General features: G+C 41.8%; 1 protein-coding gene across 2 annotated transcripts in view; it reads right to left on the bottom strand.

Annotated features, from left to right (window-relative positions):
• Window positions 1-23633, bottom strand: part of Sptbn1 (spectrin beta, non-erythrocytic 1) — a 197519-nt gene that overhangs the window by 57024 nt on the left and 116862 nt on the right. For both annotated transcript variants that reach the window (XM_027934304.2, XM_071601570.1), the window contains exon 3: window positions 12000-12151. In XM_027934304.2, coding sequence (XP_027790105.1) covers window positions 12000-12151 — 152 coding nt within the window. The remainder of the gene's footprint in view (window positions 1-11999; window positions 12152-23633) is intronic.

Here is a 23633-nt window from a genome sequence, read left to right as displayed (position 1 = left end):
TTTATAAATGAGGACAGAAATGGGAAATTTAGAAAAAAGTGAACCCAATTTTCAGAGAATTTTAGTGCTCCTGCTGCCATCTACAAAGCTTTTTGCAGATGCATGACTAACACCTGTGAGGATTTTCTGATTATTTTAAATGTAAAAATAGATTTGCCACCTGCTGGTTTGAGTCACTTCCTAAGGATGGTGCAAAATACAGATGGGACACACCACCAAGTCAGGAGAATTTCCAAATGGTGGTTTTGTGAGGGGCATGGGGAAGGGGTTAAACAAAAGGGTGTGACTCACTGAAAAGAAAGAAAAAGGAGAAAAATGAGTAGAAAAATGAGGGTATAATTTGAATACCCCAAATGTTCCTTCCTTTTCCCCAGCTGTATCAAAATCAAAATGAGGCCCTTGTAAGGTAAACATTTTAAATAAAACAAATATATACATACACACATATGTCACACACACACACACACACACACACACACACACACCCCTATCATATATCTCTATGGTATCTGCTACACACACAAATATATAACATATTTACTATAAATATTTTATCTACCTTCCTACTATGTGTTGTGTGTATATGTGTGTATACACACAGTTTCATTAGGTCACTATTATCTATGTGCCCAAACCAAGTTCATACCCAACTCCTGCACCTGCTTTCCACTTCCCATTCATCTCCTTCTGGTCTAGGGGGCACCTGAGGCTGATGTCATCATCTCAAAAAGACCCAACAGGAAGCTCACACCCTCCCAGTCACAAGAATGCATTTTTGCCTCGCTGACTTGGTGGCTGCTATTCTTGCTCCCTAGCATCTTCATTGTCATTGCACCATGTCCCACCCAACTTCCAAGTCTCAGGTCAAGGCCTGTCTTTCCTTCTTGGAGACATGTACAACTACTCCAGTTCTCAGAGGTCTCTTCTCACAACTCTACACACCAATGGTGTAGACTAGTCCAGGAACTCATCACTGCCCTATATTTTTTATTTTTTCTATTGTTTCTTATATTGCTCTTCTTACTTCCAACTCAACTGCTGGCTGATAGATAGCAGGGATGATGCTTTACACTGCTGTATCCTTAGGGGTCTCTGGTTGGATTCTGAGCACAGGGCATGTGCACAAGTGAACTGAACACTCACAGGTGAGTTGACCTCATGAGAAAAAGGAGGCCAGGTGTGCAGCAGTCAGCCCTATGAAAATATCTTGCCCATTTCCTGCCTTTTTCCTCTATAGTTAAGATCTTACTGACTTACTAACTGGAGATCATCTGAAAGGAAAGTTATTTGGGTGAAAGTAGCCATTTAAGTGTACTATGCCCGGTTTCAGATTATTATTTATTATTATTTATATTATTTTATACTTCCTTTTCTCCTACAGAAAAGAACATATAAGAATGAAAGAATGGGGTTGGGGATATAGCTCAGTTGGTAGAGTGCTTGCCTTGCCTGCCCAAGGCCCTGGGTTCAATCCCCAGCACCAAAAAAAAAAAAAAAAAAAAAAAAAAAAAAAAAATCCACTGCTCTTTCACACTTTGTCCCAAAGACCCAGATTAAAAAAACAAAAGAATGAAAGAATGAACTTTGACATCAAAGAAATAAGATTACAGGCAGAGGCCTTATCAAAAGTGGTAAATTCTTGCTTAGCATGTATGAGGCCCTATGGTTGATCCCCAGGCATTGCAAAAAGATGATGAAAACTGAGCACTCTAATGAGGCAGGAAAAGGGTTAGATATGATCACAGACACTGTCTGAGGCTGACACTCTCTCTCAGAAGCACTCCCACCAGCCTCCTGAGTCACATTATGTCATTACACAGGGATGGGATTAGGTGCTTCTAAGGTGAAGTATATGGATGCTGGTACAGGGGTTTCTGACCTTTCTTCCTGATGTGGAGAGGTCTTTTTTCCTCGATGTGTGTGGGTCAGTGCTGCCCTTGATGAGGTAGACAGGGCTACCTCTCCCTAGTGAGGTATCTGTTTCTCACATGGGCTCTTTTGGTTTTTCCTGATCATTTCTTGGGTTAGCTACTACTTCTCACTACTGAAAAAGTAACTATTCCCAGCAGCCTCTTGTTCTTCTCATAGCCAGGAGGCTGCTGGATAGAATGAAGCCTGGTTAAAACTCTGCTCCAAGCTGAGTGATGGAGATTTAGCTGCCTCTAAAAAAGGTGTGTGAATTCTGGTACAGGGGCTCTGACATTTATTCCTGCTGTTCAGAGGCCTTTTTTATTCCTCTCAATGTTTGTGCACGTGGCTAGTGAGGTAGTGAGTGGTCTCCCTACACCTACAGGTGCTGTTCCCTGCAGAGCAAGGAGGTCAGAAGTATTCTGTGTGTCCCAGCAGAAAATTCTCATGAGTCTTATCTCTTACAGGCAGAAAAGGTTTCTTCCTAAGTTGGGATGAGGAGAACAATATGGATGAAAGGGAAAGGTCTAAGGAAAAAGAGAACAAGGAATAGACGGGGGCTGCTGATATCTTTCTAGTGTCTACCCAGAAGAACAAAGCCACTGCTCTTTCACACTTTGTTCCGAAGACCCGGATTTCAAATGATCACTTCAGTCTGGTTCACATTCAAACGAATGCAGTAAAGAAAGAGTCCTCCCAGAATATCCTTTCCACAAACAAGAAAACTAGTCAAAACATCAGTACAATGTGGGCACATTTCTGCGTGGACATGGGGTGTGAGGCAGTGTGTAAGGGAGGATGATGATGCTTTCCCACAGGTTGAAGCAATGTGATGCACATCCCAGGGACCTCATACTGACTGGCAATGCCAGATGAGCTAAAGATGGTCCACTCCAGATCTGGATGCAACTCAAGTACTTGGGGCAAGTGTCAGCCATTATAATACTAGAGCATAGGACTGCGGATGTGGTTCAGAAGTAGAGCAGTTGCCCAGTAAGCAGGAGGATCCCCCAGCAGTGCAAAAAAGAGAAAAAGAAACAAAATTATAAGGTGGCATGCACACCTGTAATTCCAGCTACCTGGAAGGCTAAAAAAGGAGGACTGCAATTGAGGCCAGCCTCAGCAACTTCGCAAGACCCTATCTCAAAATTTAAGTAAAAGGGCCTGGGGATGTAGCTCAGTGGTAAAGTGCCCCTGGGTTCAACCCCAGTACCGCAAAATAACCAAACCAAACCCCACCAAAAGTCAGGGGAAATGGAAAACTGTCAGATTTTTTTTTTCTTTTTGTATTTCCCTCAAAATTGTGCCAGAGGGGAGGGGATGTGTATCTGTTTTTCTCCTTCTAAAGTTGTACACATGTGAACATGTGCGTGCTTGCAATTTTCCTATTGCTTCTGCCTTTATGTTCTTTAAAACATAAACATGCACACCACATCTGCACATGCTTCTGCTGGCCAATTTGGTATAGAAAATGATGATGCCCACACATGATGCCTACACTGTAACAAATCAACAGTTTACTTCTCAACTATTTATCAGTAAAATGGAAATAATATCCACAATTATTTCACAGAGCGGCTACAAGAAGAGGATTTCTCATCTTCTTCATCTTCAGTGCAAAGTATTTTCCTCCAAAAAAAAATTCTACTTCAAACAAAAAAAGGGGACTCCCCCTCTCCCTATTCCATGGAGTTACAACTGCTCAGAAGTAGCACAGCTCTCTGCAGACATGGGAATGTTTAGAGTACAGGACTCTCTCAGTAAGAGTCAGAGAAGCTGACTTTGACAACTGAAGGGCACACTTAAAACCCAAAGAGAAATGTGCCCCAAGTACAGGGATGACAATATTACCCTTTTAATCCTGACACCCCAAATTCAATTCTAGAGTGGAGAGAAAGATTAGGTGATAGAGAAAATGTGGTTTTCTTTTAGGAGCAGTATCCCAATGGAGGGGTAAGATGCAGATGGGAACAGGATGTAAAAATACAGAAATATTGACCCTTGGGCTTCGGTACAAGAACTCTATAATTCAAAGCTTATTGAGAAGTCCAATAAGCCTGATTTACAGAGATTTTAAACAAATATTATTATTACTGCCATACAGCAGTAAGGAATTCAAATTGGACAAAGTATTGTGTGATAAAAGTTATTGGGAGGCTTGCTTTATCATCCTATTACCCCACCTTCATGATTTAAATCACTTTCCTGTATTTCATAATTGAAGTTCACTCATCTTCAGTGCAATATTAACCCCCTCATATGACAGAATAAATAAGACATGGCAAGGTCAGATGATGTACTGGTGACACAATACAAGGCAGGTCAAGAATCTCAAAGGTGGACATGATGGTGCACGTCTGTAATACAAGCTGCAAGAGGACCACTGCTTGGGCAACTTGGCGAAACTGTCTCAAAGTAAAAGATCAAGCATGTAGCTCAGTGGTAGAGCTCTTACCTAGCATTTTCAAAACCCTGGATTCAATCTGCAGTCTCCACCCATAAAAAACCTAAAGCTCAAGTATGCCAACTACATTGTCTGTGATTTATTTGCTTCAGAGAGGACTTCTCAATGTCTTAAAGCACAATACTTGGGGGCAAGGTCAGGAAGTATTATAAGAAATGAATTTCAAGAGAAAATGATGATCTTCCAGAGCTATACACGGAAACATGTTGGTAAACGAAATAGCTTCCATGATCTAAAAATTCTTAGCTGCCACTTACTGAGCAACCGTTGTGTGTTCACCTCTCTCTGTTAGGTGGTTTATAGCCGTGATCACAGTTAATCCTCAAAACATCCTGATTTATTGTAATTATTATTCTTGTCATTTTACAGAACAGGGCATAATGGCTCAGAAAGATGACATTATCTGTCAGTATATGGCAAACCAGGCTACACCAAGAACCCAGAATATAGAATACAAGGAAGAGAGGTACACATTTCTCCAGAGAAAGGAAGGAAGAGACTTGGTTCCCATCTGGTGAATAGTTTTCTTTTAGGAGCTATTTTTATATTACTAAACCTGATCTTCTCAAAAGGAAGAGATAACAATGGTGAAAACTAAACACAATGGAGGGGGTTGGGGGAGGGTGCATCTCTCAGTTACAAACACTTTCTGAAGCCCCACCCCCAGAGTAGCTAATTCTGCCAAGGAAAGGAGTGTCCCCTCTTGCTTCCACTAATTATCATCGGATTTCTAGTGTGATATGGGCCTGTTCCCAAGGCAACACTTCCATTTCTGTTCTGTGTTGTTTCTGATGGAACAGTCTGAACAGCCTTTCTTTCACCCAAAGGATCAAGACAAGGCTGGTGGGTCCAGGACTCCAGGGGGGCTCTGCAGGCAGAAAATACTTATTTTTACTGACCTTCTCTTAAATCATACTTATTTTTACTGACCTTCTCTTAAATCATTTTAGCAAGATTTCCTTTGCCTCATATACCACTAAATCCTGTGTTTTTTCACAGGTGCTTTTTCTGTTTTTGCCCTTCCCCAAGGCCTCTTGTTCCAAATCTTTACCAATTGCTATGGTTTAGTTCTGAGATGTTTCCTCCAGAAAAGATCATGTATGAACTGAAGCAGGAATGCTAAGAGGTGAAATGATTAGATGATGAAAGCTGTAATCTGATCGTTGGATTAATCCATTTAATGGACTAATAATTTCAAAGGATTACTGCACTGGTTGTTAAATGTAGGCAGGTAGGGTGTGGCTGAGGGAAATAGGTCACTGGGAGCCTACTCGTGGACTATATTTTGTCTCTGGTTCCTTCTGTTGAGTGTGCAGCACCCCTGCCCCCAACCTCAGTTTTGTGGCTGCCATGAGCTCAGCAGCTTTCCTCCACTTAGATGCTCTGCCTCACCTCAGGCTCAGAGCAATGGAATTGGCTGACCATAGACTGAAACTGTGAGCCCCAAACAAACATTTTCTCCTCTAAGTTGCTGTTGTCAGGTACTTTGGGGCACAATAATGAAAAACTAGCACACCAACCATAACTTTGTCCCAGATCCATGATCCATCTGTTTTATTAGTCTAAGGGAGAAGTCTCTATGGTCTGAAAATATAATCCTAATTGCTCACTACAGCAGCCAGTCCAAGCCCTACCTGAGACAGTGTGGCCTTGGGCAAATTCCCTGCCTGGTCCCTTCCTAGGCCCTTGGCTCTGCCTGGACAGCCCAACTGACTGTGCAGCCTTGAGTCTGTGTCATTTATACTCTGCAAGGCTTCAGGATTTGCAGAGATATGGAATATATTCCCAAAGATGGAAAAGAGAAGACAAAGACTTTCTAGAGCCAAGCAGGCCTCCTTTTTGAATAAAATGAACACACCAATGACAGTTCTTGGCAAGGTGCTTTGGGGGGTCCCTGGGAGGTAGGCTGCCATGTCCCACCTTAGTAACTGCCATTCTTTCTCCACAGGCAGCCACAGGAACCCTGAAGCCACCTGGAAAGACAATTCTGCAGTGCTGGACAGAGCCCCAGCTCTGGGAAGTAAGACTCCTCTGGGCCTCCAAGTGCCACACACTGCTGCTTGGCCTTGATGGCCACTTAGGGTTACAATGTCTACAAAGTAGTTACTTCCTGCAGTAAAACACAAGCTAGGTACTGTGGGGTATAAGATTGATCATCATGCAAGATGAATTCTAAAGGACTTGCTGATCCTGTTCAGGTGAAGTAGTAAGAAAAGTCACCAACTGGACTCAGGATACCTGTTTGACCAACCTTTGCTTATGTTTCTATCTTTTTTTTAAACAGAGAGAGAGAGAGAGAATTTTTTTTTTAATATTTATTTTTCAGTTTTCGGCGGACACAACATCTTTGTTTTGTATGTGGTGCTGAGGATCGAACCCGGGCCGCACGCGTGCCAGGCGAGCGCGCTACCACTTGAGCCACATCCCCAGCCCCTTATGTTTCTATCTTCAATCAAAAGTGAATTTTTACTGCAGAGACACAGATACACACATATGCCTCTCTATTGTCACACAGGGTAGAATGGGAGGTACTAATTCTAAAATTTCCTCTAATAGGTAATAAAGCCAAACTCATTTTACACTAGTCTCCAACTTTCTCCCTACACATCAAACTTTGAGCTTTCAGAAGAGTAATAGTGACTTTTGTCCAATTAAAACTAATTAGCGATGCGAGATGTGGGAGGGCACACCTGTAACCTCAGTCACTTGGGAGGACTGCAAGTTCGAGGCCAGCCTGGATAACCTGGTTAGTTCCTGTCTCAAAATAAAAAAGTAAAAAGGGTTAGCAATGTAGTTCATTGGTAAATTAATTCCCAGTACTGAAAAAACAAAACAATTCAGGGAATACCATAGTGAGTCCCATTACTTCTTATCTGTCTCTTCCCTGGCAGGATCCACTGCTAAGAACTCAGTGGGAAAGGAGGGTACGACAGACAGGGTGGGCCGCAGTCCAAGTTACATGAAGTACAGCAACATTGGCCCTAGGCAAGTTACTGTAACTCTGTTAGTACCGTCTATAAAGCAGAGGTAATACAGGCTGTGCACTTCATTAGACTCTTAAGAACTAAATATAAATAACACGTGTGCAGTATTCTGTAAATCCTAAAAATTAGACATACTGATGATGTGATGATGTTATCATCACCACTCCTTTCAGAAAAGGAACTCCAGTTTAGCCAGGAAGCTCGCCCACCTGCAGCACCCGTCACCTGCATCCTGCAGATGCTATGGCCTCTGGCTATCTACACCTGAACCTCTCCTGGGCCAGCTGAGCCTCACCATCCCTACTAAGGTTTCTTGGCATCTTCACTCAGAGGCTCCTTTCCCCTTCTAAACCCTAGGGCTTTGAGATCATTCATTTGCTACTCCAGCATACAGAACTCTCTATTATTTCACATTTGTATAATTAGACCCCAATTTGTACAATTAGACCCCAATTTATTGGGTGAATAAGTTCTTCCATGGCTGATTGTTTGGAATAAAAGTAAATTCTCCCATTTCTCAATGATATTTAAACAGGTTCTATGGGCAGTCCACAAAATCCTGTTTCAACAAATAATACATGCTGCTGTGACCTATAAACAGGGCTTTATGAAAAAACTTGCTCAGAGTGGTTCAATATAGGATTTAAGGCTTAGCAAATCTCATGGTAAATCTATCTTCTCCACCTAGCTAGCTCAGCCTGTTTTAGAATTAATGGTTGCCAACAAAACAAAACAAACAACAACACCCCCGCCCCACCAAGAAACTGCCAGGCATATAATCCCAGTGGTTTAGGACTATGAAGCAGGTTCATGGGGTCAAAGCCAGCCTCAGCAAAAGCAAAGCACTAAGTAACTCAGTAACTCAGTGAGACCTTCTCTAAATAAAATGCAAAACAGGGCTGGGATGTGGTTCAGTAGTCAAGTGCCCCTGAGTTCAATCCCTAATACCAAAAAAAAAAAAAAAAATCCTTTTTTTTTTTTTTGGGCTTTCAATTCTTAAAGAGACTGATGAATGGATTAAGACAGACTTATCAGGAAACAACAGACCAGCAAAAAACAAGGCATCTGTTGATTGGCAACAGCAGGGATTGAGGGAAGAGTTCTGTGTGACAGGAACAAGGCAGAAAACTGGCCCTCTTACCTAGAATCATTCTTGGTTGTGAAGGCCCAGGAAGGGAAGGTGCAGGCACAGGTTAACTTTATGACCTTTGAGTGCAGGCCTGAGGATATTATGTCAGGGGCCCCTCTTGTTCCCAATACCAGTTCTGCTGTGGGTGAAACTTCATCCCTCAAATCCTGTTCTTTCCTGACCCTGAGATCAAGGTCCCATAACAGAGTGACCAGCACAGGTTCTGTGCTCATACTTTTATGTGTCAATGTGATGTTGAAGTAAAGATTGGTTCTATATTTTCAGAGAATTCTAAAGTGGGACCTTTATGCAGAGTCATACTCCACAGTGATTTCAGAGTAAGATGCTGGAAAGTAATTTTTTTTCTTGTCAATTTGATCCCAATCACCAACAGCTCAGTCCTATGGTGTTCTCACTGCCCCATGTGCTGACATACCTGAGACAGGGTAGGTCAGCACACGGGGCATGAGAACACACTCTGGACACACAGCCTGCCCAGGCCAGGGATGAAGATGGGAATTTCTTTTCCACAGTGGATCAGAATCAAGTTCCTTAATAACACAAATGCCTACTTAAAACTTGCTAAATTTAACTCAAATTCTATTGGGCCAAAATCCAGGGTGGAGTTAGGGTGAAATCTGCTGGATCATTCATCTAACATTTCTTTCAAGTTCACTCAGAAACATGCATGCACACCCATACACGCACTTCTATTTCCTCCTTTATAAAGGATTTTAAGAATCTATTGATGATAAAGTAAATTTGGATAATCCGTTAGTTTCTCAAAACATTTATCTGTATCTACTTCCAAACTGGTGGTCAGTGCTGGGAACAGAACTCTAGCTGAGACAGGGCTCCAGATGGACTGCAAATATTCACGTGACCAGGGATCCCTGGTGCAGAAACCCCAACTCTGATGGAATGATCTGATGACACCGGACACCATTAGCTGTGGTTCATTAACTTATCTAGGTCTGGAAGCTCTAACCACCTCAACAGTTTTGGAATCTGAATATGCAAGAATCCCTTGGGCAGCCCTCAGGGAGTTCTCTTCCCTGCTGGGAGGGTCCCTAATTTGAGGCCTACTGGCCTCAACAGCCAATGGCAGAGTCCGGTTTGTGTCTGTTCCAGAAAGTTCCAATAACTAAATACCCTGAGGCCAAAGAGTCTGAAAATCTCCAGTCCAAATGAAAAAGAGTATTATCTCGCTCTATGGTATCCTTACTTTTGGAATATGAATAACTGCTCAACCTATGGTCCTGGTTAGCTGTGAGGATAAGAAGTGGATTAAGTATAAGAAATGAATTAAGGCACTGAGAATTTTACAAAGTGCTATGTCACTGCTAAAACTTTCTGACACTGACTGCCTAAGAGGGTGGAAATGGTGACTATCTCCAAGTCATGATCCCTAGTCTCCTATTTCTCTGTCTACAAGTTTATTTCTAATGGCAAAAGAAGAGGAGTACAAGGTATTCACACATAACTAAGAATTATGGTTCACTGGTTGGTTTTTCCCTTCCTACTAATATTTTTGTTGCTCTGTTCACGATATAAGGCAATGGGCCCGATCCCGTTTATTATATGGACTTTATCAAGGACACAATCTTCTTGGTATAAAAAAATTACAGGCCTTCAAAGGTGAACAATTTACTCCTTACCTAGAAGATGTGAACATATTGGCAACAAAAATAAACAACCAAACTGATTCCTATCCATGTAATCTTTAGTGAGTTGTTTTGTTTTTTAATTTTTTAGTTGTAGATAGACACAATACCCTTATTTTACATTTATTTATGTGGAGCTGAAGGTCAAACCCAGTATCCCATGCACACAAGGCAAGCACTCTACCATGGAGCCACAACCCCAGCTCTTTAAAGAGTTTTTAGCTACTTTTAAAACATTTAAAAAATAATAATAATAAGGGTTGGGGTTGTGACTCAGTGGCAGAGCGCTCACCTCACGCGTGTAAGACCTTGGGTTCCATCCTCAGCACCACATAAAAATAATAAAATAAAGGTATTGTGTCCAACTACAACTAAAAAAATACATATTTTAAAAAATAAAAATGAATAAACAGTTTTGTCAGGTTAAACATTAACAGGCAAAAAAAAAAAGTTGAGAGGCGGGGAAAAAAGTCTGGTTTAAAAAAATTGTATTTTTGTAAGCCACAAATCATGGTAATTTTAGCCTATGCTCTCAAACAAGTTTCACTTCAAGAAAACAAATCAAAATGCAATAAATGACTGGCCTGTCTGCCCTCCCCCTGCGGGCCCGACGCCCACATCTCAAACCACCTTCTTTTGTAACCATCATGGTTTTGAGTGGGGGTTTCTTTACTTGTCTAGTTTGACCTATAGCCTCACAGAAATTGAGGCAGTAGCATTTACATGTTCAGATAACAAACAGAAGGGACAGAACTCAGTTTAGATGAGATGGGACTTCACTATCTTGTAAAGTCCCTGTTTTTGAACAGAGAGGCAGTGAGAGAAAACGTTGGCTCCATTTTTACTCCAGCTCAAACACAATTCTGTCAGTGGGCTAATAATAGGGCAAGGTACAATCATGGCCCCTTGCCTGTGGTCAGAGGTGCACAGGTCTGTCTACAGAAAGACCTGCTGTAAGATGTCAAGTTACGGGGTGGAGATCAAATTAAAAATAAGGCTTTCTGGCAGCCCTGCCAACCACCAGCATCATATTTTCCTGGTGATGTCAGTGCAGATGTGGGGCCCTATCCCTGGGCGTCAGCTCTTGGCTCAGCGGCACCACTACCTATGGAACTACATGTGCTCTGGTATAAAATATGGCATCTATTTTCAAACTAAGGCGAGACAAAACCTGTCGGGTCAGTCACAGAGACTGGATTAAGTTTCTCTGGTTTAAGGTGTATAAATATAAGTCACATCAGCAAGGGCTGCAGCCACTCTGGGAAACAGAATGAGGACAGTTTATACTGCAGGCTGGAAACATCCCTGCCCTAAATGGCAGGGTGAATTCATCAGATACTCTGTTCCCAAAGAGACAAAATACCAGCTTTCCCTCTACCCCCAGAATAAAAAGGGTACAGGGAAGAAAACAAACATCAGAAGCCACTGAATTCAATTCTTGCCACCTTGAAATGAAAGCTCAGATTTTCCAGAGAATCAATAAGGTACAAATTTAGAAATCATTCCATGATCTCATGTAGGATGCAGATTCATCCTCAAGCCAACATCCAAGTCTGGCTCTTCAATTTCCAGCACTGTGCCTTGTTTAACAGGGACACCAGCCAGGATCTTTCTGACCAAAGGTAGCAACTCACAAATTACCAGAATGAGGCTGCTTTATTGTAGTTCAGGAGTGTCACCCAGACTCAGAATGTGAAACTGGGGCTTTCCCCAAAGCATTTGCCTCACACACAAAATTCTCTTTCACAAAAATATCATTAATTGTAGAATTCAACAGTAGACAAACCCACACTTGAGTTTTCAATAATATTTTCCTACCTATGGTGCAAGACACTACCATTTCCACTTACCAGTCTCTCTCCAGAGAGGACCTCCAGCAACTTGATGAGCATCCGTCCATCTCGAAGGTCAGTGTACAGGTCTGTGATCCGGCAGGACACTCGGGCAAGGTGAGAGTTGACCCACTTGGTGAAGGTCTTCTTTTGCACGGCTTCACGCTCATCTGCAAGAGGACAGCTCACTTTAACCATCAACCACAGCATCAGCACCAGCAGGTACATGCCAGCAGGGCCACAAAGCCCAGCCAAAGTAGTGTCAACCAAACCAAACTTCAACAGAACCTCTGTCTTAACTGCAGTCATCGCTCTGGGAATACAAAAACTGGACAACCCTTGAACACGTGAGCCTCTAGGCATGTTGTCAGCAGAATATCTTTTATTCCTTTCCTCCCATCCCTGCTCAAAAGGCATTGGAATGTAGTAGATGATGAAGGGTGTGTGGGGGGTGTATTTGAAGTTCTGCCCATACTGTAATATTTGACTGGTAGAGTTTCTAGTGACATGTTAAGCTACTATTTCCCCAGTAAGTATAGGGAAACACATAGCATGTGAAAGAATGTGGGATAGAAGCTCAGGAACAGCAAAAAAACTGCTTCCTTGTGTACAAAGGCTTAGGCAACACCTGACAAGATAAGTTTACTCATGACCTTGATTGGCAATGGTTCTTTCTTTCACAGGTTCAGTCACATGCTCTGTGGACAAGAGAGAAAGGGGCAGGCAACAAGAAAGGAGTACAAAGAGATCCAGCCAAGCATGAGGAGAACAGAGACTGAGCCCAGGGCCTCAAGAAAGGCACAGTGAGATCTTGGTGGCTCCAGTGTCCTCTTCTACAAACTAGTGGGTTCCAACTTCCAACTTCAACCATCTATTGAAAAGTATCGTAATTGTGTATTCAAGTTATCTAGGAAAGGAATAACATTAACTTTTTCAAGTATTGGAGATGCCAGTTTTCTTCAGTTTGAATCATAAAACAGCCAGGAGCAGTGGCACACGCCTATAATCCCAGTGGCTTGGGAGGCTGAGGCACTAAGCAACTCAGTGGGACCCTGTCTCTAAATAAAATACAAAATAGGGCTGGGGATATGGCTCAGCAGTCGAGTGCCCCTGAGTTCAATCCCTAGTACTGAAAAACAAAACAACAAAATTAAACAAAAAAACTATAGACACTTAAGCCCAGAACTGAACCTTTACAACCCATACAAATAGGTTTCCAAACTCCTTGCCTCTGTAGAATTTTCTAAGTGAGGCAGCTGAAGAACTTCAACAGACATCCACAGAGGGTGTTCCTAGACTTACCCATTCATCCTCCCTGTTTGCTACAGAACTATTCTACTTTCCTGCCACTAGAGTAGCTATTATTTCTAGTTCCACCTGAATCCAAATCCTGCTTTCCTCCTAGGGCGAACCCAAACACAGAGATGTTTACGCATGACTCTACAAAAGGAATGGAAAATTCAACAATTCCTATGTATTTCAAAATTATTGGGTGACAACTAAAAAGCTACTCTCACTAGATGGGCATATGCCCAGGGGCCTGAGGGTACTGGGTTGCCAGGCTGGTCACAGGGTCAGCAAACAGTCTGGCATCTAAGGTCTGCCTGAAAGCTTTGCTGAGGGCTCCGGCAACACCACCTGAGAGAGGCAGTGAGGCAGAGACAACAGTGGATGAATACTTACTAATGTCAACCTAGCAGGCAAGCCAGAGGAATCGAGTGGGGTACTTGCCAAGACAGCAGGCCACATGCTGCAATCAACAGTTTCTGTTGTTCCAGCTTCTCCCCTAAAGGTTCAGTCCCTCTAGATGGAAAGGGGGCCTTTCCCCAGAGACAAAGGCCAACCAGAAACAAAGGATCAAGATAGGCAAAATGGGGAGGGTGAGAAAAGGGCAGTAGGGGCTCACTGCAGCCTAGGAAAGGAGCTGCCCCAGTTGCAGCAAGACAGAACTGTTCATGAGAAGGCATGTTCATTATTAACTGCACAATCATGAGAGATGGTAACTTTACCACCTCAGTGACATGGGGAGCTGCATTTTTGGGGGGTTTAGATTGGCTGCTTTGAAAGAACAGGTCCAGAGTAGAATGAAAACAAAGATTTCCTAAGCCTTTGCTAGGGACATTTCACAGATGGTCTCCACCCAGGAGGCAAGTAACTCCCCATTCAGATGCATTTACGGCCAACTAATTTCTTATTTTAATTGTAATATCCATTATGTACTACACTAGGTTGGAAAATGTCTTTAATAAAACCCTTGATGGGTATCTGAGGCTGTTAATGAAGGGTTTGGGGCTCAAAGTCACTGCCGCACCCAGCCTATCAAAGGAGCAAGATCAAAATGAAAACCCGTTTGGATTACAGCATTTCTAAGTAAACAAGCACAAAATGTGTTCCTCAGTCAACTGTCACTCCTTTGAGTGACTGTCACATTAAAGTATCATTCCTGGCTTTTTTCAGGTTCTTTTATAAGAGAATTCCAAGGATTTGCTTCAGACTCCAGTAAACACACTCCCTCAGCACTCGGCCCCATACCACCCAACCCCAACCCTGCCCCCATGAAGAGGCAAACAGAGGGGTCAAAGGTAAGAGCAGAGACTGAGCTGAAACTAAACAGACCAGGATCTGTGCAAGGAGGACCCAGAAACTCTAGGAAGAAGAGAGGAAAGATGATGAGGAAAAGAAACTAAGAACATGAAAGAAACAGAGCTAGCACTGCATTCCCGTCCTTCCCTTCCTTCGCCTTGCAGGTTAAGAAGCAAGAGAATGCTAGAAAAACTACAGGGTCTCGGCTCCTCGGGTTCACACCAGCACAATGGAAAAGGCATGAAGATTCTGCCCAGGAACAGGACCAGATCAACACCCTTATGACACACCAGAGGTAGGAAACTCAGTCAGCAGAGACACACAAAGCCTGGCCAGCTAGCTGCCCTCTCACAGAAGGCTTGGTGAATGACAAACACTTCTAAAGCAGGAGGAGGGAGAGAGAAGGGAAAATCTATCCTGTGGCCCAGTTGAGGATGAGGCTCCCAGGGTCCTTCCACCCTTCTTAGGAAGGCACAATATCAACCTCCCACACCCAGCAAGGCTGGGGGAGGTAGGCCAGAAGCTGCAGAGAAACAGAAGGGCCTTGGCATATGCAATGTGAGGCAACCCAGAGGAGGATTTCCAAGCTCAAGCTGCTGTTGCCTTCCTGAGCTGTAGGAGACAGTAGAGGAAGCAGCGGAGGGAAGAGGCCCAACTTCCAATCCTATGACCATGAAGCAGCTGTGGTGATGTGGAAAGGAGTCCTTACAAGCTCATACGGATCTGATTGCTTAGACCAGAGATTCTCTATGGGGGCAATTTCAGCTCCTCACCGTCTTCTCCATTGGGACATCTGGCAATGGCTACAGAAATTTTTGATGATCACGACTGGGGAAGGGGATAGGAGCTACAGGCATCTAGTAGGGAGAGGCCAGGGTACTGATAATATCTTACACAGAACACTGGGCTTGCACCAATTGGAGTGGGTATTCATGGTGTCTCAGATGCACTCCCAAGATGCCAGAGTCAGGGTGTTATTCATTCATCATTCTGTTTGCCCACATTATAAGCTTTTTGACACTGATGGTTTACATATCCGCCATGGCAGCAGGACATTCTCTGCTTTTAGACTCACTCATTCCAAAAAGCAGAGAAGCAGGAGCATGGCTGGGAGAATTGGGCAGCCCTGGTCTGGGACAGTGTGACGGTAGGCATTCCTGTCCTCTATGCCATTTCAATTCTTTTCAGGGGCTATTATCAAGTCAACTTATGCCTGTCTCTCCCCTCAGTGGGAGGAACATAGTGAGGCACTCCACATGGCCAAGAAGGGTGAAGTTAGAAAGGAGGATCCTGATGCTGCTCTGAAAATAAACTTCCCAGAAACATAAATTCTACCAACATGTCCCTGCAGATCTGAGAACCTAGGAAACAGAAGTAATTCCCAGTATTAAAAGACCCAGTCAGGTTGTAGTTAAATCCACAAACCCAGAGATAAACTAGCCAACTATTGGTCAATGAGGACTACCAAGAGGCAGATCAGGAAACCCATCCTCAAATGAATGACAACATTTACGTCAGTTTCTGATCCCTGAAGGAGAGAGAAGTGTAAGTGACATTACAGTATTGGTACTCTTTCCAGAAAACAATTTTTCAGGTACACCTGCAATAACACTGTTGTGTATCAGGAAAGCAATTTATACTTCCTCAAAGCTCACTAGGACCTCATATATCAACTGTCAGGGAAGTGAAACCCATCAGTTATCTCCAGCAAAGCCAGAGGCTGAGTGAGTACCACCAGACTGCATTGGTAGGGCTGCCACATGCTGGAGTGCTCTTGGGTATTGCTCTATCTTTTCCATTCTTCAGTCACATAAAGGGATGTGCAGCTATACCTTCTCTTCAAAGTGCCAAGATTCGCTGTTCTTTGTTATCTAGTTTCTGATAAAAGAAAACTTGAAATTTTCAGAAAGTGTCTTTAAAAGGGGGGATATTTAGAACAGAGAAGCATAGAGTTGATTTATGGTTAGGCCAAAATGCTGTGGATATCCTGTTTATTATAATCATCCTCTCTAGAAGCATATCATCTACTACTTTTCTTTTTAGGGAATGACCATTATTGATATTGGAAAGTTGTAATGCTTCAATATTTATTTATTTTGAAGAATGTGTTACACCTGAAAAAATGAACACTATGTTAGCATGAATCAAGTTACAGAACACAGCAAGAGCTTTGATGAATGGACAGGTATTGTGCTATGGAAACTATTGGGCAGCATCTTCCTGCAATACCCTGCGCAAAGAGTGCTAAACACAAGCACATTCACCACAAGCCACAGTTCTGGCTATCAAAGAAACCAGAGCCAGGGACAAAGGAAGGCCTAAAGGCATGAAGCATCCTGGGAAAAAAGTGAGGGAGAAACAGAGAGTAATGTCAGTTGACTCTAATGCATTATTCTCTCAAAGACTGAATTTATATGTAACTCAAGTCTTTTACTTTTCAAGTAGTCTAAACCTGTAAGTATAACACAAGAATATATTATATCAAGTTCCTCTTTAACTGTGCTAAGAAAATCCCTGTTCTAAGTAAGAGATGGCAATCATGTGCAAGTTTTGCTTTTGCACAGATGAAGTTAGGTGTAGGCTTGGGTTAAAACAGCAAAGGAATTATAAGAATGGAAGCTGAGAAGAAATCAAGGGAGATATAAAAGCAATCATCTTACAAACATATTCCCATGACTGGGAATATGGCTATTTAAAGCTGACTAATCGGAAATTGTATTAAAATAAACCTCAACATTACAAAGTACATACTATACACAGAACTCTATTCTAAGATAAGATCTCTTGAACTCAGTGAACTAAAAGTCTAACTAGGAAAACAAAACAAAAAGTTAAGAGATAACATGAAGATATTGCAGAGAAGCATAGGATCAACTGCAAAGAGAATGACCTTGACAACACATTTTTGGAGTGTTTGGAAAAAAGTGCTCGATAATTAAGATGGTTTTAGGTCCCACCACCATTAATTACTGAGGTCCCCCAGAGAAGCATAGGATCAACTGCAAAGAGAATGACCTTGACAACACATTTTTGGAGTGTTTGGGAAAAAGTGCTCGACAATTAAGAAGGTTTTAGGTCCCACCACCATTAATTACTGAGGTCCCCTGCCATGAACCTCTCTCCCCACTCTAACCCCTCTAAAACATCACTGTCATAGTCATCCTCCCTAAACAGCAGCTTTTCAAAGCTGCACTACTTCACCATAACTCCCATGATCCTCAGCCTTCAAGAGATTATCTAAACCTCCAAGCCTGGCATCCAGAAGGTCTTGAGCATTCTCTCCTAAGGCACCAGCTTCATCTGGGACACTTCCTGACACACCATCTGGGTATTCCCACCCAACAGGGTCTTGCTCATGCTCTAAACTCTGAGTATGCACATTTTTTTCCTTCACCTTTACTTACACCATTCTTCTAACCTGGAAGGCCCTTTCTCTTCTCTCACTTTCTTTAATATCCAGGCCAAGATTTGCTCTCCCAGCAGGCCTGGCAATCACCATTCAATGGGATATGGTCTCTCATCTTTTTATTAGGTATCCAGTGTCCTAGCTCCTCCACTCGCCTGCAGCTGCCTCAGGGACAGGTGCTCAATTCTACAGTTGTTTAGAGCCTTAACATACACCAAGAAGGGAGTGGACACACAACAAATAGCTATCTGTTGAACCTATCAGCAAACCTCCAGTGCCCAGACAGGAGGTTCTCAATAAATCTTGCTACTGTTAGTGTTCCTCCAGAAATTAAGGGTGATGGCGGTGGGGGTACTGCTGTAGAATGTCCCTATCATATAAATAGAAGACCCTGAGCACTTAAATGTCAACATCGCACAAATCAATAACGTTTGAAAATTGAATTTTTAATGTAATTGTTTCTAAATGTCTGTAATATGATGAAAATGCGAGTTTGTGGTACTGTATTTCAGATTAAAGAGTTTGACAAATTTTGTTTTGTTTCATTTGGGGGCAACAGCCACCACATAATTACACAGTAAAGTTGCAAAATACACAAGGGTATAACTACAACGTTACTTTAACATGACAAAATAAACATCTCAATTGTCACAAGACTTAATTTATATCAATTTTAGTGATTTATCCATTAAAGCTCAATTCATGAGTTGTTAAAAAGAAAAAAAAAAGGAATCCTAATTCAAAACAAAAGAATACAGTGAATACACAGTGGGGTGGAGTCCTCATATGTGCCTTACCATGAAAAAAATAAACAAGCCATTTCCCTGGAGAAGCATGCAAAACACACGGAGCAGGAAACAGGAAACAGGCAACTGGCTGTATTGATAATAGAGAATCAAACTATTATCTTGAGGCAGCAAGAGGAAGGAAACTAATCTTTGGACTGAAGGCCTCCCTGTGACGGATTAGTCTAGGAGCCCTTAATTCATGTTTCCTAATTTGTATATAAATAGAACTTGAGTTAAAATATTTTTCCTAACAGTTTAACAGGCTTCATGAATAAAACACACGTAAACATCTGTCTAAATGCATGTGCCCCAAATAGCAATTCTCTCCTAATATTTACAGTCTGTTGTGCAGACTACAGAACTACAAATTCCATATAGCTCTGCACCTATCATTTGCAGCAGCTGGGCAGCCCTTGCTTGTAGCTTATAGTTTGTGTGTTGAGCAACATTACTCCAATTCTGCCAAGGTGGAAACTGAGGCACAGCAAGGGAAACATGAGAGGACACCTGGGGTCCTGCCTCCCTGTCAGCCATACTTGAAGGTGAGCCCTTAAAGTCATAATCCATATGGAAGGGGCTGGGTTTGGTGAGCATTCCTCTGAAAACAACTTAAGATAAGAGCTAGAGTAAGAACCAGTGTGGATTAACAGTCACGTAAAATGTGAAAACCAGGAGGAGAAAGTAAAAGCCTTCTAGACACAGAATTGGAACCCCACAGAGAATTGCTATTTGGTGCACATGCATGTAGACAGATTTTTTAAAAATATTTTTTTAGCTATGCATGGACCCAATATCTTTATTTTTATGTGGTCCTGAGGATTGAACCCAGTGCCTCACATGTGTGAGGCAAGCACTCTGCCACTGAGCCACAACCCCAGCCCTAGACAGATGTTTATGTGTGTTTTGTCCATGAAACCCATTTAAAAAAAAAAAAATTCAGACACTGTTCACTAAAAATGAGTGGCACACTTCAAAACTGCTTCCACATACAGGTAGCCATGTGATGATCCTGCTAATCTGTTATTGTCCATCTCTGTTGAACAGGGCAGGAGGAAGCAGCTTGGAATTGCAGCCAGGGAGAATCTGGACAATGGATGAAATGAGTCCACGTCTGCTCCTATGCACTGATGGATGCTGTGTTTGGATCTTCACTAGCTTTACCTTGTTTATTAAAAAAATTTTAAAGAAACGAGACACAGAAAAATTTTGGTGACTCACTTGAGGGTATGCTGCTAGCAAAGATACATCCAGCATTAGAATCCACATCTATCTGAACTCTAAGAATATCAAAGCCCCATCAGCCCCAACACCCCACCCTGCCTGAGGAAAACAAGATATTACCTCCCTCAAACAAGGAAAAATCATAACCATTCATCTCAGGACAGTTTCTTATGATTTAAAAGATAAATTTTAAAAAGGAGCCTGCAAACTTTAGCCTATAGCCTAGTTTTATATAATCTGAGAGCTAGAATGTCTTCTAATAAATTTTGAGACTATGTAGCCTGCAAAGCCTAACTTAGCTACCCTCTGGCCCTTTACAGAAAAAAAGTTTGTCATTTTGTGGTTTAAAACATTTTCACAGTATCACTAGTAGCACAGCCCATTTGTCAGACTCCACTTTCAAATAAAAATCAGCTTAGAGCCGGGCATGGTGGCACAGCAGCTCGGAAGGCTGAGGCAGGAGGATTGCGAGTTCAAAGCCAGCCTCAGTAACTTAGCAACTCAGCAAGGCCCTGTCTCTAAATAAAATATTAAAAAGGGATGAGGATGTAGCTCAGTGATTAGCACCCCTGGGTTCAATCCTCAGTAACCCCCCACAAAAAAATTCAGCTTAGCAAATGTGCACTGAGTGCTCACTGTGAAAAAAAAGGTACCATACCAGGTACTGATTTAACCTCCTCTGGTAAGCATGTTGCCAGACTGGTGTTCAGTAGCAGCATGCTTTTTTTGGTACTGGGGATTGAAACCAGGGGCACTTTACTACCTAGCTACATCCCCAGCACTTTTTATTTTTTGAGAGACAGCCTCATTAAATTGCCCAGGCTGGCCTTGAACTTGTGATCCTCCTCCTTCAGTCTCCTGAGTCACTGGAATTTCAAGCATGTGTCACTGTATCTAGCATAGCATGACTTTTTAAAAGTTATGTTTCTAGGACTTTGCCCAGAGGTCCAGCCAGGCAGCGGGTGAACATAGGACCCCTTTCTCTCCCCAGAACCTCATCTGGTTACCATGACATTAACAGGATGAATAATGTGCTACGCCACCTATAGTACTCAAGGCTGCACCTTCACATTCTGAGGATGAGGAAGGGTCCTGGACTTAGGACTGAATTTCTCAACTTCCCACTGCTCTGCACATGCTGCAGGCTACTCTGCTGGGTTCTTACTTTGATGGACACTGCATTCACTATAACCTTTCCTCCCCCAATCCTCCCTGGAAGACAGCAAATTGAAGGTAACTTGTAATATCCTTAAAGTTAGAAAAAAGTTGCAACTAAACCATAACTGTAACTGTAATTATTAAACTTATATAATAGAATGTTATAATATAGAATACTACAAAGTAATCAGAAAGGAATTGTTTTTATTAATTCTTTTTTTCCTTTTCCTGTGAATAAATATTTATTTATTTATTTAGCTGTGATCTTGCTATTTTGCCCAGGCTGGCTCTGAACTCCCAATCTTCCTGCCTCAGCCTTCCAAGTAGTTGGAATTACAGGTTTGTGCCACTACCCTAGCTAAGAAAAGAGATTTGTTAAGGGCAACAACCATATTAGGTACACTAAATATAAAACCCCATAAAAGTTGTTTCATGGTAGCACATGGAGTGGGATGTCTGTGTAGCATTTTTCTAAGCAACTACTAATGAGGCAGTAAATGTTACACTAAACCAGTCTATCATGGGGCACACAAATTCACTGGTTAAAATCCTCTATAGTCATGCATGGCTTAATGCTAAGGATTATGTTCTAAGAAATATGTCCTTGGGCAACTGTCATCGTGTGAACACCACAGAATGTACTTTTAGACAAGCCCTGACGGTATGCATCCACTGTACAACTAGGCTATATAGTATAGCTACCATCGTGTATGCAGTCCAGAGCTGACATAAATGTTATGCAGAACATGACTGTACTTCATTTTTCAGGGCTAATGATAGACTGGCTTTTATTGTAGGAGCTTTGGTAATAAGAGACATTTTAAATTTACAATATACTAAGGTGGGGGAGGTAGCCATACCATTCTGTGAACCATGTGGTTGTTCTAAAAACCAGAGCAGGTACCCTGACTCCTGCTTATGATTTTCATCCTTCTCCAGGTCTCCAGAATTCCTAAGGTCAAAATAATTAGGGTCAACAGTGCAGGGAGGAAAAACAAAACTTTCTTTCACATACTAAGGACACACACACATCAGACTTAAGGACACAGACACATCAGATACAAGAGGATTCTGCTCTACTTCAACATTTCTGCAGATTCCCAGATAGGCTGAGGCTGCCATTGAGATAACTGCACCAGACATAGCAGCTGCCTTAGCAGTTCCAACAGTTCTAATTAATGAGGATGTCAAAGTTAACTGTAATTCACAGACTCCAAAAGAGTAAGGCCCCAGGGACTTTTTTTTTTTTTTTTTCAAACCAGAGAGATGGAAACAAAAAATAAAAAAAATAAAGGGCCACCACACAAAGTTGTCTACTTTCTCATGGTAGTATATCATCTACTAAAATAATCACTCTCTCAATAAAGTAATGATAGAAACTCTCATTTAAAATAACCTAAGATTTCACAGAAGTCCTCCAAATAGGGTTACATGTGAAAATTTACTCTGCAGAGGATCAGCATTGTGGAATAAAGAAAGACACAGCAACGAAAAGTTATCACTTCCAACTACGAATTACAACAAAAGTCCACTTAGTAAGAAGAAGAATTACATTTTAAAATAAATGGACATAAACAGAAAAAAAAATTTTTAAATTGACTTCTGTTTTAATGAACTGTATACAATTTAGCCAACAAAATGCCTTTGGCTGGTGATCATGACTCATCGTAGAAACTATCAGGATTGAAACAACAGATTAATAACTAAGAGTGTCTCAACTTCAATGCCAAACACCAAAAATCACAGTTGTCTAAGCAAGTAAGCCACAGACTTCATGTGTGTTTGGGGAGGAGAAGGGTGAGGTGTCCAAACCATACCTGGATTTCAAAAATAACAAATGATCATGACAAGACTAAAAAGCAAGATTATACAATGGTGATTTACTTCCTTGATCTAAACTAAGAAATTTTAGAACTCAGCATTATTTTCCAAGTGATATCCTAGTGCATCAAACCGATCTTTCATCTCTCACAGAGTATTCTTCATTGAGAGTAATTTACTGAATGATAAGCTCTAAACCAATCCACAACTACATATTTAACTCAGTCAACTAAGCCACTAACTGAAAAATTATTCCATGTAGAATAATAAATGTTATAAATGCTAAAACCTAACAATCATAAAGGCATTCTGTCATTTTTTTTCCCCATCCTGGGTTAATTAGTGAGCCAATGAGCAAACATTTACTTAGTAACTAGTATGAAGACACTGGGAAGGGCACCAAAAACATCTTTCCTTCCAAAGTTAAGGAGCAAGGCTGGGGGTGTAACTGAGTGGTAGAGGGCTTGCCTGGCATTCACAAGGCCCTGGATCAATATCCAGCACCTCAAAAAAGCAAAAAAAAAAAAAAGCTAAGAAGCAATTTCCAAATCCTTGAGAATTCATAGAACTGGGTGAGTAATATACATTCTCATCTGCCATTAAGATAACTTAAAATGAAAAAGAAAGTTATTATATATAGTGCCAGATTCTGAAGAGTCCTAACTTCTTTTATAG

The sequence above is a fragment of the Marmota flaviventris genome, chromosome 14, assembly GCF_047511675.1.
Source record: "Marmota flaviventris isolate mMarFla1 chromosome 14, mMarFla1.hap1, whole genome shotgun sequence".
In the NCBI taxonomy this organism is placed as follows: Eukaryota; Metazoa; Chordata; class Mammalia; order Rodentia; family Sciuridae; genus Marmota; species Marmota flaviventris.
Note: the sequence above shows the minus strand (reverse complement) of the source record. Positions and strands in the feature narration are given on the sequence as shown.